At 43.3% G+C, this 16,220-nt stretch overlaps 1 protein-coding gene across 1 annotated transcript in view; it reads left to right on the top strand.

The window, feature by feature from the left end:
• LOC122814218 (pleckstrin homology domain interacting protein) overlaps positions 1 to 16,220 on the top strand; it is a 2,625,611-nt gene that overhangs the window by 2,168,286 nt on the left and 441,105 nt on the right. The window contains 1 exon segment of the mRNA XM_044086823.1: positions 6,851 to 6,976. Within this exon segment, the coding sequence (XP_043942758.1) occupies positions 6,851 to 6,976 (126 nt within the window).

Genomic DNA, 16,220 nt, shown 5'->3' with positions numbered 1-16,220 from the left:
ATACTGGACCTGATCATCACCAACATGGGGACACTATGCTCCAGACCAGAAGTGTATCCCTCACTGGTAAGATCAGACCATAAACTAATCTCACTGGATATTCACATCCCGACCCCACCCCCTGCCCAGAAAACCACAGTGAAAACTTCTCTAAAGCAAATTTCACACGCCTCAAAACCGAGGCAAAATCCTTCAAAGCCCCCGGGCCTGTGGAAAATACAGCCCAGACCGCAGAATCCTTTATAAACGCATTCTATGAACACCTTCAGGAATGCATGGATCATGCAATCCCAAATAAAACCAAGACCCAATCCTCCAAAGGCAGACGTCCTGTCTGGTGGACACCAGCCATAAACAAACTATACAATAGAAGGAGGAAGCTACTACATGATAGAGCAAAATCCCAAAAAGGGAAGGCATCTCTGATCAGTATTAGCAAAAAACTACGGGCTAAAATCGTCTAAGGCCAGCTTCGAGAGAAAAATTGCACAGGACACTAAGGATAATCACAAGGCTTTCTTTAGTTATGTTAGGAACCTGGGTGGGAATTCCCAGATATGCTCAGAATTAGTCCAAAATGACAAAAAATACACCGAGCCCATAGACATTGCCAACATCCTAGCTGACAGGTTCAGTGCAAACTTCTCCCCCCTCTCCCCACCAAAAGGGCAAATATCTATCCCAACAGAGTGCTTGCCCCCCTGACATCTCAGATGCTCAGGTAAGAGCCGCCCTCTCCAAAGCAAAAAAACACAGCATCAATGGGACCAGATGGTGTCCCGGGCTGCGTCCTACATGAACTCCAAGAAGAGCTAAACCCAAACATAAAACTACTGTTCAATCTTAGCCTTACTACAGGATATGTACCCAAAGAGTGGCGTACAGCAACAGTGGTCCCTCTCCACAAAGGTGGTGCCTCAACGGATCCTGGAAACTATCGCCCCATAAGCCTGACTAGCTTGGTCTGCAAAGCTATGGAAAGGATCATCATGGACCTCATAAATAAAGATATTGGGGACCTACAGACACTGGATCCTACCCAGTTTGGCTTTGTTAAGGGCAGATCCTGCCTCTTAAACCTGGTCGATTTCTTTGAAACTGTCACCAAGGCCATTGACGAGGGGAAGGTGGTCCACACTGCCTACCTGGACCTCGCAAAAGCCTTCGATACAATACCCCACTCGGGCATTATAGATAAGCTCACCAACTTAAATATAAACCCCTATGTCACTAGATGGGTTGCAAACTGGCTCAAGGACAGAACCCACATGGTTAGAATTGCTGGAGCCATGTCAGACTCCAAACCAGTTACAAGTGGCGTCCCACAAGGCTCAGTCCTGGGACCTCTCTTGTTCGGTATATATTTCTCGGCGGTACAGGCCAACACGGAAGGACTGTGGCTGACCAAGTTCGCAGATGACTGCAAACTGGGCGCCATAATCAACTCTCCAGCCGACACAAGCATCCTCCAAAAGGGCCTCATAGAAACAGACAACTGGTGCCAGAGCCATGGCCTCAAGCTAAACGCCAAAAAGTGTATAGTCATCCCCTTTGGCAAAAACAAAGTGCCCACAAATTACCACATAGGTGGTAATCCATTAAGTACAGAAGGTCATTAGGGACCTGGGGGACCCAAGTTGATAGCAATCTCTCATTTGACAACCACGTGGCCAAAGTGGTTAGAAAAACATTTTATATAGCCCACCTAATCATGAAGGGATTCACATCTAGATCAGGCGACGTCATCGCGGTCTTTACTCATCCCTTATCAGGCCCATAATTGAGTACAATGCCCCTTTTGGGATGTACCTTACCAGACACCTGCAGCAACTGGAAAGACCCCAAAAGTACCTCACCAAGAGGATCAAAGGGCTCAAACAGATGCCATATGCTGCCCGGTTAAAGAAACTCCAGCTCTACTCAGTGGCATACCGCCTGCTCAGAGGCGATCTGTGCCTGACGTATAAAGCCATGTCCAACCCGTAATTAATGGACATGCTGCACCTCAGAAAATCCAAATCCCATCGAGCTATGCGCTCGAGAGACTTGAACCTCAGCACTGAAATAAATAGGACATGCTGGAGGGACAGATTCATAACCCAGAGGCTCCCTTCACTCTGGAATAAAATCCCAGTCCAGGTTAGGCAGAGTCCCACATTGACTCTCTTCAAGAGGAATCTTGAGTGGATGGGAGATCGTAGGTTTACCCCGGCTATCACTTCTGTGTCACTGTTAGACAGAGGCACCGTATACTAACCTCAAAAAAAGGCATAGCAAAATTAATTTAAAATGGGTGGCGAAAGCCAAACACACTCTGGCTAGGCTTATAAATGCCCTAGGGCAGATAGCCTAGTATGAACCTATGAACCTATGTAGTACACAGCCCAGGATGTCATGTGGTCCCATGGATGCTGTATTCTTAACTTTGAAGAGTGTGATTTCTACCTGTGTGGCCGTGATTACCAGAATTTGGCAATCTTTTGGTATTGAGATGGGCCCTTTATGGGGTGAGAGGCGGGTGAAGTTGGCACTAAATCAATCTGCCAGGATACTGGCAATATCCTTGCGATCAGTATATTTAATGCCATTCTGTTGTAGCTTAGAGCAGATCTGAACATTGCCATTTAGATTCTTGACATAACTATAGAATGCCTTGTGGTTGTCTCTGAAATCTTTGGCAATTTTATTTTCATAACTAGCTTTGGGAGGATTTTGAGGGATCTCATCTTCTTACTGAGGCTGGTAAGGGAGTTTTTTGCATCCTGGGATTTTCCTCTTTTCTGCAACAGTTTCTTCCTTCTGTTGTATACTTTGTTTATGGCAGGCGACCACTAGATTGGCTTCCTTTTTTTGGAGGAGAGCGTCTTGGTTCTATTTGGGATGGCACGATTCATGCACAAGTGGATGTGCTCGTTCAGTGCTTTAGTGCAGGATTCAGCAGTCGAACTTTCAGCTCCCGCCTGCATGGGTGTCATGAGGTTTGTCACTTCTGCCTTGAGTAGCATGAAGTTGGCTTTGGAGACTTTTTTTTACGGAGGTTTCCTTACTGGGGGGGTGGGGGTGGGATGTGGATGTCAAGGGTGATTAGCTTATGGTCAGACCTGACCAATGAGGGGTGACCACTGGTGTGGAGCATCTATCTCCCATGTTGGTAATGACCAGGTCTAGGATATCGAAGCCCCTGGTGGGACAATGGATTAGTTGATCCAGGGCATTGGAATTTATGAATTCCAAGATTCATTGGGAAAAGGTGATGGTACCCGAGTAGTTTTCACAGTTAATGGGCAGGGTAGTTGAAATCACCCAGTATTAGCGTATTTGGTTGTATCTTAATATTTTCCAGTATGTTTAGAAAGGTGTATTGAGAATCTTGGAGCATGGTGGGGGATCTGTAGCAAGCTACAATTTGGATTGCAGTCTTACCTAGTGTTAGTTGCACCTGGAGAATTTCAGATGCATTGTGTTGGGCAACTAACCTGGAAGTGTGAATATGGACACTCCGCCACCTTTAGTGTTTCTGTCTTGGTTTGGTGGCCGAAAAGTGTGGTAAGAGTTGTAGCCTGATATTGCAGGGGTGCTCTCTGGAGTGTTGAACCAGGTCTCAGTTACTGCACAGATATCGATGTCCTCCATTTTTAGGATTACATCGAGAGAGTGCATTTTGAGGTTTTTACTTCTAGCATTGAGTAGCATTGCCTTCAGATTTTGCATGCTTTTATCTGTTACGGTGGTGGTTTTGTCCTTTGAACCTTGCCTAAAAAAGGCACTATAGGGGTGGCAAGAGCTTTATGCAGTAACCTGAATCCCAGGGGCAACAAGTGCAGAGCATCTCTGGGAAAGCATCATGGTATGTCGATCATGTCATCCTAGGCAGACAGATACTGGATCCCCTTTGAATGACACCAGAAGCTTAGCCAATTGTTGAAGTCAGTCATTTTGTCCTTATACTGTGGCATCATTCTGGGCGAAGGCAGGATGCTACTCAGGGCTAGGGTCATACCTGCCTGAGCCACATGATCCGAGAGCTCTTCCATGTCTCTTTTCATGTAGTCCAGGTTTGTCTCAAATCATTCATTCCAGCATGGACAATGACAGAGTCGTATTTGTACTTGTTGTGGAATGACTTGAGTGCATGCGTTATGTGGCGGATCTTGGCACCCAACAGGCAGCTGACTGTAATTTTCTCCTTGTTCAGCCTGATGAGTGAGACATCAGTGTTGCCTGACTATAGAGTCACCTATGACTAAAGTGTTGGGTACGTTGTCTTGCCTTAGGGGCTGCTGTTGGGTGGCATGCTGGTGTTGTGAGCTGTGTGTCACTTTGGTTGTGACTGGTGTTTGTTTGCTTTTCAGCTTCGGAGGTCCTTTTTGCTTGGGCAGGTTAATGTTAAGGGCCTCCGCATATGTGGGTTTAGTGTTGCTATGTGTGGGTGTTGCTATGTGTAGGTGTTGATGGTGTGGGTTTTGAAGGGCTGTGTGTTGCTTGAGGTATAGTGCAGGTGTTAACCTTCTCCTCTTGACTGTCCAGCGCAATCTTGGCTGGAGAGAGCTTTGCTTCCAGTTTGGCTATGTAAGTGCATCTCTCGCAGGTTGTAGTGTTGGGTGGTAGGAGGAGAGGGTTGTCTGTGTACATGAGGCAGTTGCTGCATTGCCCCAGTATGCCCAGATTCACCAGGTGGACAGAAGAAATCACCGGAAGCTGACCCTTGGACATGCCTGTTTAGGTGTTTTTTGTAAAGTACAAGAGTTGATTTCCATTACCTTTGCAAGGTACTTTGCAGTAATAGGCTGTTTAGTGCCTACGATTAATTTCTACTTAGTAACAAGAAGAGTTGAGTGCTTGTATCAGTTTAAGGCTTCCTAGTGCTTTCCAGTAGGTTCTAGAGCAAGTGCTATTCACAGGGGTTCAGATTTTAGTTTTACTACTGAGAAACCAGCTAGTTCTAAGGGAAAATTTGAAGAGCAGACTTTCTGGCACCTGGAATAGTTTAACCGTAGCCATGCGGTGCTGCACGATGTGAAAAGCGTGCAAACACGTGCATTTTTAAGCCAGAATGTTGAAAGGGATAGAAGTCAGTCTAAACTGGCTAACAAAATTACAATTTCAGAGCTGGAAACCACTCCTCTAGTGTTCGGCAGTACAATGCTCACCCACTCCCACTGGTAAGCAGTAGGACTTCTCTCTACCACAGCAAGGTCTAGATAGCTCTGAACACAGAAAATAAAGTCCTGAAACCAGCAAAGCCTGGACTATACTAGCTAGGAAAGGCGGGAAATGAGCAAACAAGATAGTAGTTTTTTGTTTGTTTGTTTTTTTGTTAAAACAGGCTAAATAATGCAATAATACAGTAAGTAAACACAGCATGCCTTCCTCATCTATCTACCATAACCATAGATGTCCTTCTCTTCCATGTTGCAGTATTCCTTCCCACTCTCCTTCCCCTCCTATAAGGTTGCATTTACCTTTCTGGGTGGCAGTGGACTGGCATTACCCTTATTAGAACTTGCTCCGACTGGGGCTTTCAGTTCTGAGGGCTGGTGCGTGCAGACATCACTTTTATGCCCCATGTTGCCCTCAGCCACGTCAGACATCCTACGTACTTCAGAGGGACTGAAAACTTTTGTACACTGGCCGTGCGCGAGACAAGAGGAGTAAACCCATATGTAGAATACTGCGACATGGAAGAGAAGGACATCTATGTTTATGGTAAGATTTTACACAACTTTTGTATCTCACTACAGTGGGGAAAGGGTAAACTTCTAGATCCCGCAGTCTTGCACACACACAAAAGCTGGTTTTTGCTGATTTTTGTTCACTCCTTTTTTCAGGGTCGACATAGATATAGATATAGATATAGATATAGATATATAGATATATATATATAGATATAGGTATAGATAATATATAGATTTAAATATATGTATGTATAATTTTTTAGCCATCTTTGTAGGGGCATGCCAATACTCAGTTTAGCAGGTTAACAGCTACACAGCTAATGTCTTCAAAAATGTCATAACTGGTAGTATTAGTGATGCAAGCTACTTTGGACTTTCACCCACACCTTTTTCTGGATTTATGGACTCAACATAAATTTGAGGAGCAAAGCTTTGCCACTGCAGTTATGAAGGGCAAGAGCGTTCCTTCAAACTAGCTCCATGGCTGGGACACACACGTTTTCCTTTCATAAATTATACCGCACCAGTGATCCTTATGAAGAACATAGTACTCTTGTATGAGCAGATTTATCACACTAGTAGATGTTGAAATACAAGGATCAGTGCTGCAGTGTAAACGCCTATCAGCAACCACCTTAGATTTTTCTTGCTGTCCTCTACAGTCACAAAGTGTGAAAATTAGAAGGTGGGGCAATGCCCTGTTCCTGGCATCTGTTCTTTCTCTCCCCCCTTGTCTGTATTATTGGGGAGATTTTGCATTATGGCTTTTTTCTGGGTATGCCTCATGGCCATCTTGTATTAGCATACTTGTAGGTAACATTTGCACTCATAAAAAAGAACTACTGAAGGTGCTGGCTGCTTCCATTTTCATATGTTTCCTCAATGTGGGGAGGAGACTGGCTCCAGTCTGGGAACACCTGAGACTTTGGACAGACATCACCAAAGTAGATGGATGTGTACCTGTGGCTAATTTCCAAGCATTTTGATTAATGCTACAACAGCATCCTTTTATTTTGAACATCTGTTATGGTGAGTATGTTCACACTATTCGTCTTTTTCTTAGTTCAGTTAAATACATTACTTTTGTCTGTCTTGTTTTGGATTTTGTTTCCATACCTTTGCTTGTTTAAACACAGAATAAGTAATTAATTGCTTCACATGTTTTTTAACCACAGGCGACTGTCATCCTTAATGTGGGAAATCCGGTATATAGAACATAACGCATGCACTTTTAATGAGCCTGGAAGTCCGATAGTGAAATCTGCCAAATTTGTTACAGAACTTCTGTTACAGTTTATAAAGTAAGTACTTTCATGTTCTGTTAACTCGTTTGTATAGTTTCCCATGCCTACTTTCAAGTAACATTTTGTATGGTATTGAATTGGAGTTACCTAAATAGATTTTTAGCTTTGTAAAAATTCAGTGTGCAGTTCAGAAGGCAAAGTAAATTCATGGTAGAGTAGAAAATAGTTATGTTTGGATGAGGGGTTTTCAGCTTTGTGTGTTAAGATTATAGTCTTTTGTCATATGCAGTGTCACTGGTACAACTGGTAGCACACTCACCTTTGGCTCAGAAGGTTGTGGATTTTCTTCCCTCACCAGGTAGATGGCTTGCTGAAACTGCAGTGCAGCATAAGGGAGGTGCCACACTCCTGTCATCCTTCGTATGAGATGTTAAACTGAGGCTCCATCTGCTTTATTTCATGGTAGCTCAGGTGGAGGTAATAGAACCTACAGCACATATTGAAAAGAGCAAGGAAAGTTCCCCGATACCCTGGCCAAATTTCTCCTAGTTGTATCAAGTATCACCTCAGGTCTCCCATGAAAAGAGGCCAGTAGCCTAGTGGGACTAACCCGGTCAACAAAAAGGGTAAGATAATTAAATTAAAAAATATCATTGTCATATTTCAGAATGCTATTCTGTCATGAGGTAACAGCGTAAGCCAAATGTACTTCAGTATCAACAGTATGTCGCACCTTTGTCAGTGTAGACACACACACACACATACATGTATAGTGCTAGCTGTCTTACCCACCTCCCCTACCACTGTCACTAAAGTAGATACTGCCAGCCCAGCTGTCTGGAATTTTGTAAATAATTATGTCATTTGTGAATATCAATATGATTGATATGCTTGGGTTACAAATGTGTAAGAACTGTATGTCATATAAGATAGTTTATACAGAAGTGCTGAAGAGGTATTCTTGCAAAGTGCTATTTAAAGATGTAACCACAGCATGCCCTACTGGATTAGAACAGGAATGTACCTGCACTGTTGTAATTGTTTAGATGTATATATTTTAACAATGGAAACTGGAACGCATGAGGTTAACTTCAAAAATAGCTGAAATTAAATTACTTATGGCACATAATAAAAGGATGTTGTCTTTCTGTTTCATTGCAGTAACGGACACAATGTCTAGAAGTAAAAGTTTTCTGTATTGTCTTGGAAGTGTTTTATGACTTCCGGGATCTGCCTTAGATCTAAGAAAAGCCCTTGTCTATGTATTTTCACAGGTAGATGCTAAATTCTACCAACTGCATCAGTGGGGGTTTACCTGTGATAGTCAGATGACAAGAAATTATGTCATTCTGCAAGCTATCCCAGCAGTATTATTTGAGATATTAATTTAAGACCTCTCAGAGAGAGAGATAGTATTCAGTATTTTGTCTTTGACTTGACAGCATCAAGATCCACTCGCCACATTTGCCTTGCTTGTTCTGAAGTAAGTTATTAGGGTATGGTAATTCTCTTAGATACAGTCAGGAATATAGCAAAGCTTAGCTTAGATGGTTTTCTTTATTTGGGACTTTCCGGCAGTGTTGTTTTAAATATTTTCTGTGATTTTGAACTGTCATGTAACCGTTAAGTATATAACGAGTATTTTCTTGTTCTTTTATTATTTATTATTAATTATATTTAAACCTTTCATTATGGCTTGTCTGTCTACACATATTTAACTCTGAGAGTACTTGCATATTTATTAGGTGACACTGTGTAGGCCACTCCTAATAGCCTTGCTCTTGGTCAAACTACCATTTGTATTAACAGTAACATTACACAGTAAGAATGGACACCCTTTGTTAAGGGCCTTAAAATAGCTGATGAGTGACTGGTGGCAGGGGAAACTACCGTATAGTCTGGGCAGAAGGAGGCATAGCTAGTAAACCTGTGCCAGCCTTTCCCAGGTAGGTAGTATGTGTGTGTCTGTGTGTGCACGCATGTGTGTACAACTCAAACCTCAAAGAGTGTGTTTGTCAGCTACTTGGGCAGGGACACGAAGCACTGATTGAACAGAGAGGGTACTGTAAGTCTTGGCTTGGTCACACAGCTGAGATCTCAACTCTATAGCTGTGACAGTGGGGAGTTTTACTGGGGATCGGGGGAGAGAGAAAGAGAGAGAAATCCAGCCCTGGACTGACTGTGGTCTCTGTGTGCTCTTAAGGGAATTTACATTTGAGGCAGAGAGCTGCATCTGGCAATACTGTTTGTGTGTCCCTGTCATCCTCCCAATGTACATACCCCACTGGTGCTAGGGGTGAGGACTGAGGCACCTTGATTACTGGTCCAGTAGTGGGTTGTCACAACCACCATCATTCGGTGTAATTTGTTGCTCAGAATGTATTATGCATTTTGCTCTTTATTTTTTTTAATTCATCTTTAAAAAAAAAAACAACTAGGCCTTTTCCCTTCTCCTCCTTGACACCTTATAGGAGTCAGACTCAATATTTTGATATTGACGAGCTATCCTGGGCCATTTTTATTTTAAGTCACAAGTCAATGAAAAGTTGAGGAGGCAAAATTTTGTTTTATTCTAAGTTGAGAAGAGATTTTGATCTAGTAATGTTGACCTTAGCTAAATAGTGATAGCATGGGCCTACAGCAGTGCCATCAATTAATATGTCATGGCATGAAATTTTAAAATTCACTCCTCTAGCAGCAGTTAATATGTTGTGGACAAAGGCTGTGGTCTTATGGTTTAAACTGCTGACCACAGAATTAATATGTATGGAGCGATTAGCCTTAAGAGCATATGGAAAATGTGCACTGCTGCCTGAGGTGATCACACTGAGCTGCTGCAGTAGAGAGTTGTAACTGTTGCTTCTCAGCATTTTATCCATATTGCTGTCAGCTTAGTGTCTTCGTAACTGTAATTTTGCCAAGATATTTTTGTGAACACGTAAATGTTTGTGCCTGCCAACTCATATTCACTGTATTTCGCAGGAGGAGCCAGTGATACCTGTCTAGTACCAGTGTCTCATTTCTTTTTCTCTTTTATTTATTTTTTTATAGTAATGTGCTGCTACCATCTAGAATAGTTAAGCACACCAAGAACAGTTACTTTTTCACTATTAAAATAAGTCAACCACAGTACAGTTGTTAGCTATAATTTAAACGGCCCTTCTTCCTAAGATGGATACTGACAGTTAAGTCATCAGTGCTGTGCTTGCAGCCCTTATGCCATTAAGTAAACTAAGTTATTGAAAGTGAATAGTAAAAACACATTACTTGAAACAAAGATAAGCAGTATAGTTTGTAAGATTAAATTTACAACAAGTGCGTGCTTGCACAGGAAACCTAAAATAAGGATTTAAATAAACAGATGACATCTCTGAAACACTCTCTGCACGTGTTTGATCTCGCTACTAACCACTAACTAAAAATACTGATTTCTGTCTGCCTCTGGCTTTTAAAAGCATTTAGGTAACTAAACTCATAGATGATGAATTAGTGATGTGAGCTCTCTTTCCAAAGTGTCTTCTGTGCATACTTAAGAAGGCAAACTCTAACTTCTGCTCAGAATTTGTTTTGTGAACTTAAAAGATTTCCAGGTTCTGTTTTTTATTGGTTTAGATTTTAAATGAAAGCTTCCTAGTTGCACAATGACTTGACTTGTTTGTGATAACATAGCATTAGGCAGGAAATGTGTGGAAGGGGCAGATATTCATCATGTTACCCTGCTGCAGTCATCACACTTGGGTTATCCTGCCGTTAGGCAGTCCCGCAGTCAGCCTGAGTTCCAAAGTCTTGGTCCGGCATCGGTTGCTGTCGTTTCTTCCCTGACATCAGTGCGCCAGGGGTATATAAGAGGCATCCAACGCCATTTTCTTCAGTCTTTCTTGCCGCGCGGTGCCCGAAGCAGAAGCAGTTCGCAAGTGCCGGTCGGCCGACACCTGAGATTTTCGAAACGAATTTCAGTCCGAAGTCTTCAATAAAGCTAAGTACCCCATTGGGGAACCTTTTCTTGCCTCAGTCCGATGTCAGAAAAAGTTAACAATTGCATTTCTTGTGGGAAGCAAATACCTCATAAGGACTTCCATTCTTATTGTATTCCTTGCCTAGGCCCAGACCATGACGTCACAGGATGTCGGTTTTGTGCTAGGTTTAATAAACGAACTATCAAACGCCGTTTTGACTTCGCACGACATTACTTTGGTAGGAAATTTAATTATATCATGCCGTCGGAACAGCCGACCTGTATGCATAAAAAAACGCAAGGATAAGGACAGGCAGCCTAGGAACAAGCCAGACTCCGATGCCTCTGCTGGGCCTGTCGCCGGCACTCTGGTTTTCAGTGAGGCGCCTACGCAGCCCCTGACGACTGCAGAATTGGAACCCCAGACAGCTGCGGATTCTCAAGCGGAGTTTACTAGGCCGTTGCAGCCATCTTCATTAGGCCCTTCCGACACTGGAGCAGAAGGAGATCCCGGTGCAGTAGAAACACCTTCGGATGCAGAAGGTGTCTTCAGACCGACTACACTCACCATTAAATCTTATGCTAAGCTTAAAACTCTATTAAAACCAAAAAAGTCTGTACATCAGTCTACAGTTCAAGGCCCCATGCCTAAGAAACAGATGCTTAAGATGGCTGAAGATTTGATTACCCTAATCAGGGGTTCCCATCCCCCTCCAGATAAAAGACCAAGACAAGAGGAGGATTATGCTTCCTCTGACCAGGTTTCAGTTTCCTCAGATTCTTCTGAGGAACAGGATTACACTTTTCCCTCTTATGAAGGCTCTGATGCTGAAGACTCTATTCCCTCAGCATCTCCCCCAGAAGACTACTCCTTGGGGAAACTTTACATACCATGAGGGAACATTTCCACTGGAAAGGCCAGGACTACTCTGATTCTAAGAAAAGGCTAAGAGAGTTCCTTTTACTTCCCCAGCACAGACCACTTGCTATCCCTCCAGTTTTAGACATTGTGGATGATGTTTACTTGGAGTCTAGTCTAAATCCAGACTCTCAACCTCCTGCTCCAGCCAAACCAGACAGGTACTACAGAGTACCTGACTCACAGAAATTCCTTTATAAAAGCCCTGTGGCTGACCCAGAAACAATTTCCCAGGGTCCTAAAGGGGCTAAAGCTTCTATGGCTAAAAATCCTGTGCCCTCTGAAAGGGATTCCAGAGCCCTAGATAGATGGGGAAAGAAGATATACACCTCAGCTACTCTGGCTATGAGAGCATTAAATTGTCAGTTTCACATGCTGAAATATCAGCAATTCCTAATGTCTCAATTAAGCAAAAAATGAGCACACATACTGAACAGTCTGAATTCAAGGAAATGCAGGATCTGTTGCATGCAGCTGAACAGGTGGGCAAACGTACTTTACAATGTGGATTTGATTCATTGGAAGCTTCCTGTAGAGCAGCTGTTACTAGGTCTGTCATACGTAGACATGCTTGGTTAAAAGAACAAACCCTACCTGATCATGTTAAAGCAAAATTATTGGATGCACCTTTACAGCAGGATGTATTATTTGGTGTCAAAGCAGAAGAGGTTTTAAAGAAAATGGAGGATAAGGCAAAGTCTATGCAGATGGTCAAGGATTTTTTACAGGTACAACCCCCTCGTTTCAGCAGAAATTGGCCAACAAAAAACTGGTCCTTTCCAGCTTCTGACAGAACACAGAGGGGCAAATACAGACGCCCAAGGGGCAGAGGTCAGTCACAAGGCCCTTACAAACCTCGCCAATGGGGTACTGCTACCCAGAAAGGAGGAGAAGACAGGCCCCAAGCTAGCAGAAGACAAACACAATGACTCAATCCTCAAACTACCAAGCAAATCTCTCTTGGCAGCTCCCTTGGGAGGAAAATTAGCACTTTTTGCAGACAACTGGCACATCATCACAAAAGACAAATGGGTCCTAAACATAGTCTCACAAGGATACAGATTCCACTTTCATACCTTGCCAAGGATAAAAGGAATGGCAAACCTGCCACCAAATCAAAGGGCAGAGGCACAAAAACAAATTACAGCTCTCATGGACATGAGAGCCATTCAACAGGTACCTACACAGGAGCAAGGACAAGGATTTTACTCAAGACTCTTAGTCCCAAGAAAAGACAAAGCATGGAGACCCATTCTGGATCTTTCAGTTCTGAACACCTATCTACAAGTACCAAAATTCAAGATGCTAACGCTACAGCAGCTTCTTCCCATGCTGGGCAAGAATGCTTGGCTAGTAAAGTTGGTCCTCAAGGAGGCATACCTGCATGTCCCTATCAGACAAAATTGCAGAAGATACCTCCGCTTAATTGCAGGTTCAACCCATTATCAATTCTCTGCACTGCCCTTTGGCTTATCTACTGCACCCAGGGTCTTCACAAAATGCCTGACACCAGTAATTGCATACTGCAGACAAAGAGGAATTCAAATACATCCATACCTGGATGACTGCCTTATTCAAGCAGAAAGCAAGGACATTATTTTAAAGCATCTGGCATTTGTCAAACACCTAAGTTGCCTAAGGTACACAGTAAACGGAAAGAAATCAAAACTAGTGCCCTCACAAAACATAATATTCCTGGGTGCCAGGTGAATACAACGGTCCAGATGGCTTATCTCACGCCAGACAAGCAACGACAGCTGACTCAATACTTCAAAATAATGGCAACAAAGACCCAACTCCCTGCAAGAAAAATTCTGCAGCCCTTGGGATTCATGGCATCTTGCATACTACTAATACCATTTGCAAAACTGCATATGAGGAAATTACAATGGTACCTGAAAAGCGTATGGACTCAGCACAGCCACAGCTTGGAAACAATGATACCACTCATTCCCTGCCTTCAACAGGAGTTTCTATGGTGGGCACAGGCATGTCACCTCAACAAGGGTCAGTCTTTCACCTTACCCACAGCCAGGCAAACTATGACAACAGATGCATCGGACTATGCCTGGGGAGCACACATGGCAGGACAGTGCATTCAGGGCAAATGGACTACAGATCAAAGGCATCTGCATATCAATCAAAAAGAAATGCTAGCAGTACAGAATGCCCTAACAGCTTTCAAGGACCTCTTACACCCAGGACAACTAATAATAAAGACGGACAATACCACAGTAATGTGGCACATAAACAAGGAAGGGGGCACACATTCTTACCCTCTATGCAGGCAAGCAATGACCTTGTGGAAGACAGCACTGTCTTACCAGGTTCAATTACAAGCACAATTCCTGCCAGGAAAGAAAAACACATTGGCAGACGACCTAAGCAGAAACATCATGGATCCCCACGAGTGGAAACTAGATCCACAAGTATTTGCAATGATAACTCAAAAATGGGGGCGCCCAGACATAGATCTGTTTGCCAACCCCCAAAACTACCAACTTCAAAAATTTTGCACAAGGACATTCCATCTACAAGCTTGGAAAGTGGACGCCCTCTCATTCAGTTGGAAAACATTAACAGTGTATGCCTTTCCTCCACTGCCTCTTCTAGCAAAGGTACTGCTGAAAGTCAGATTAGAGAGGCCACAAATGATACTCATTGCACCAGACTGTCCACGCCAGCACTGGTATCCAATTCTAAGCAACATGGCCCATGGCCCACCATGGGTTTTACCACAAATTCCTCACCTGCTCACCCAGCGAGACAATCAGATTCTACACAGCCAGCTCAAGACTTTAAAACTGGCTGCATGGCAAATTACCTAAACAACCAGCCAACACCTCTATCCAAAGCTGTTATGGATGTCATTCAGGAGGCCCAGCACCAGGAAAACCTATTCAGACAAATGGAAAAGATTTTGCTAAAGGCCAAAATCCCCTTGATCCAAACATTCCTCAGATTTTACAATATTTAACTGAGATGTTGCACAAAGGACTTTCCTTTTCATCTATTAAGATCTACGCCTCAGCAATTTCAGCTCATTACAACACGGATCCTCATTTATTTTCACATACACTCCTAAGACAGTACCTCAGAGGGGCTAAGAACATAAGACCACCCAGGAGAGCACCAACACCTACTTGGGAGGTCAACTTTGTTCTGGAAAAGCTTACACTGCCGCCCTTTGAACCAGCTTTTTCAGCTGACTTAAAATTTCTTTCATGGAAAACTGCCCTGCTACTAGCAATAACTTCAGCTAGAAGAGTCTCAGAGTTACAGGCACTAATGGCAGTGGAGCCTTTCCTCATTTTTCATCAAGACAGAGTCTCTCTACGAACTAACCCTTCCTTTATGCCAAAGGTGGTATCCAGTGTGGCCCTAAACCAAACCATTCATTTGCCCACCTTTTTCCCAAATCCCCAGAACAAAGGAGAAAGACTTCTGCACTCTTTGGACATTCACAGGCAATTACGTTACTACTTGGATAAAACTAAGGCTTTCAGAAAATCTGACCAGCTCTTTGTATCCTATGCTGCTGGATCACAAGGAAAAGCTATCTCAAAACAGACCATTTCAAAATGGATAGGACATTGCATACATTTCTGCTACACGCAGCATGGGAAACCGGTACCTGCTAACATTAGGTCCCACTCCACCAGGGCTACAGCTACATCAGCAGCCTTTCTCAGGGGGGGTGCCAACCAAGGATATTCTGGAAGCTGCAACTTGGAGTTCAGTGCACACCTTCAGCAAACACTATCACTTACGTCTATATTCTAAGACTTGCCACTAGTCTCTTCTAACCATGTTTAACTCCACCACCCATCCTTAGCATTGGGATTCAACCCAACTGTGACGACTGCAGCAGGGTAACACGATGAACATAGTACAGTTTTGTACCTACCATAAATGTAGATGTTCGGGTGTTCACCCTGCTGCAGTTCAGATTACCCTCCCTCCATCCCCTCTGAACTAGCTGGACTTATCTATACCACTCTATCCTATACAACCTCGGTGGTGTATTTGCTTGTGCCTGAAAGTATTGTTTTATTTTAATATAGCAGTATATATATTTTGCCTTCCTATTGGGGGCAGCTGACATCTGGGGCAAGAAAAACTGAAGAAAATGGCGTTGGATGCCTCTTATATACCCCTGGCACACTGACGTCAGGGAAGAAGCGACAGCAATCGACACCAGACCAGAACTTTGGAACTCAGGCCGACTGCGGGACTGCCTGACGGCAGGATAACCCAAGTGTGATGACTTCAGCAGGATGAACACTCGAACATCTACATTTATGGTAGGTACAAAACTGTACTTTCGTTTCCGAGGCTTGCTGTAGTTCTGTTCCCAAAGATACCTGCAGATTCTAGTAAAGTTTTATGCACAGTAGGTTTCTCGCAGGTTTTACATGTGTTCCTTT

The sequence above is a fragment of the Protopterus annectens genome, chromosome 1.part1 (genome assembly GCF_019279795.1).
Source record: "Protopterus annectens isolate FY-2018-M chromosome 1.part1, PAN1.0, whole genome shotgun sequence".
NCBI classification, from domain to species: domain Eukaryota; kingdom Metazoa; phylum Chordata; order Ceratodontiformes; family Protopteridae; genus Protopterus; species Protopterus annectens.
This window is presented reverse-complemented; position numbering and strand designations above follow the sequence as displayed.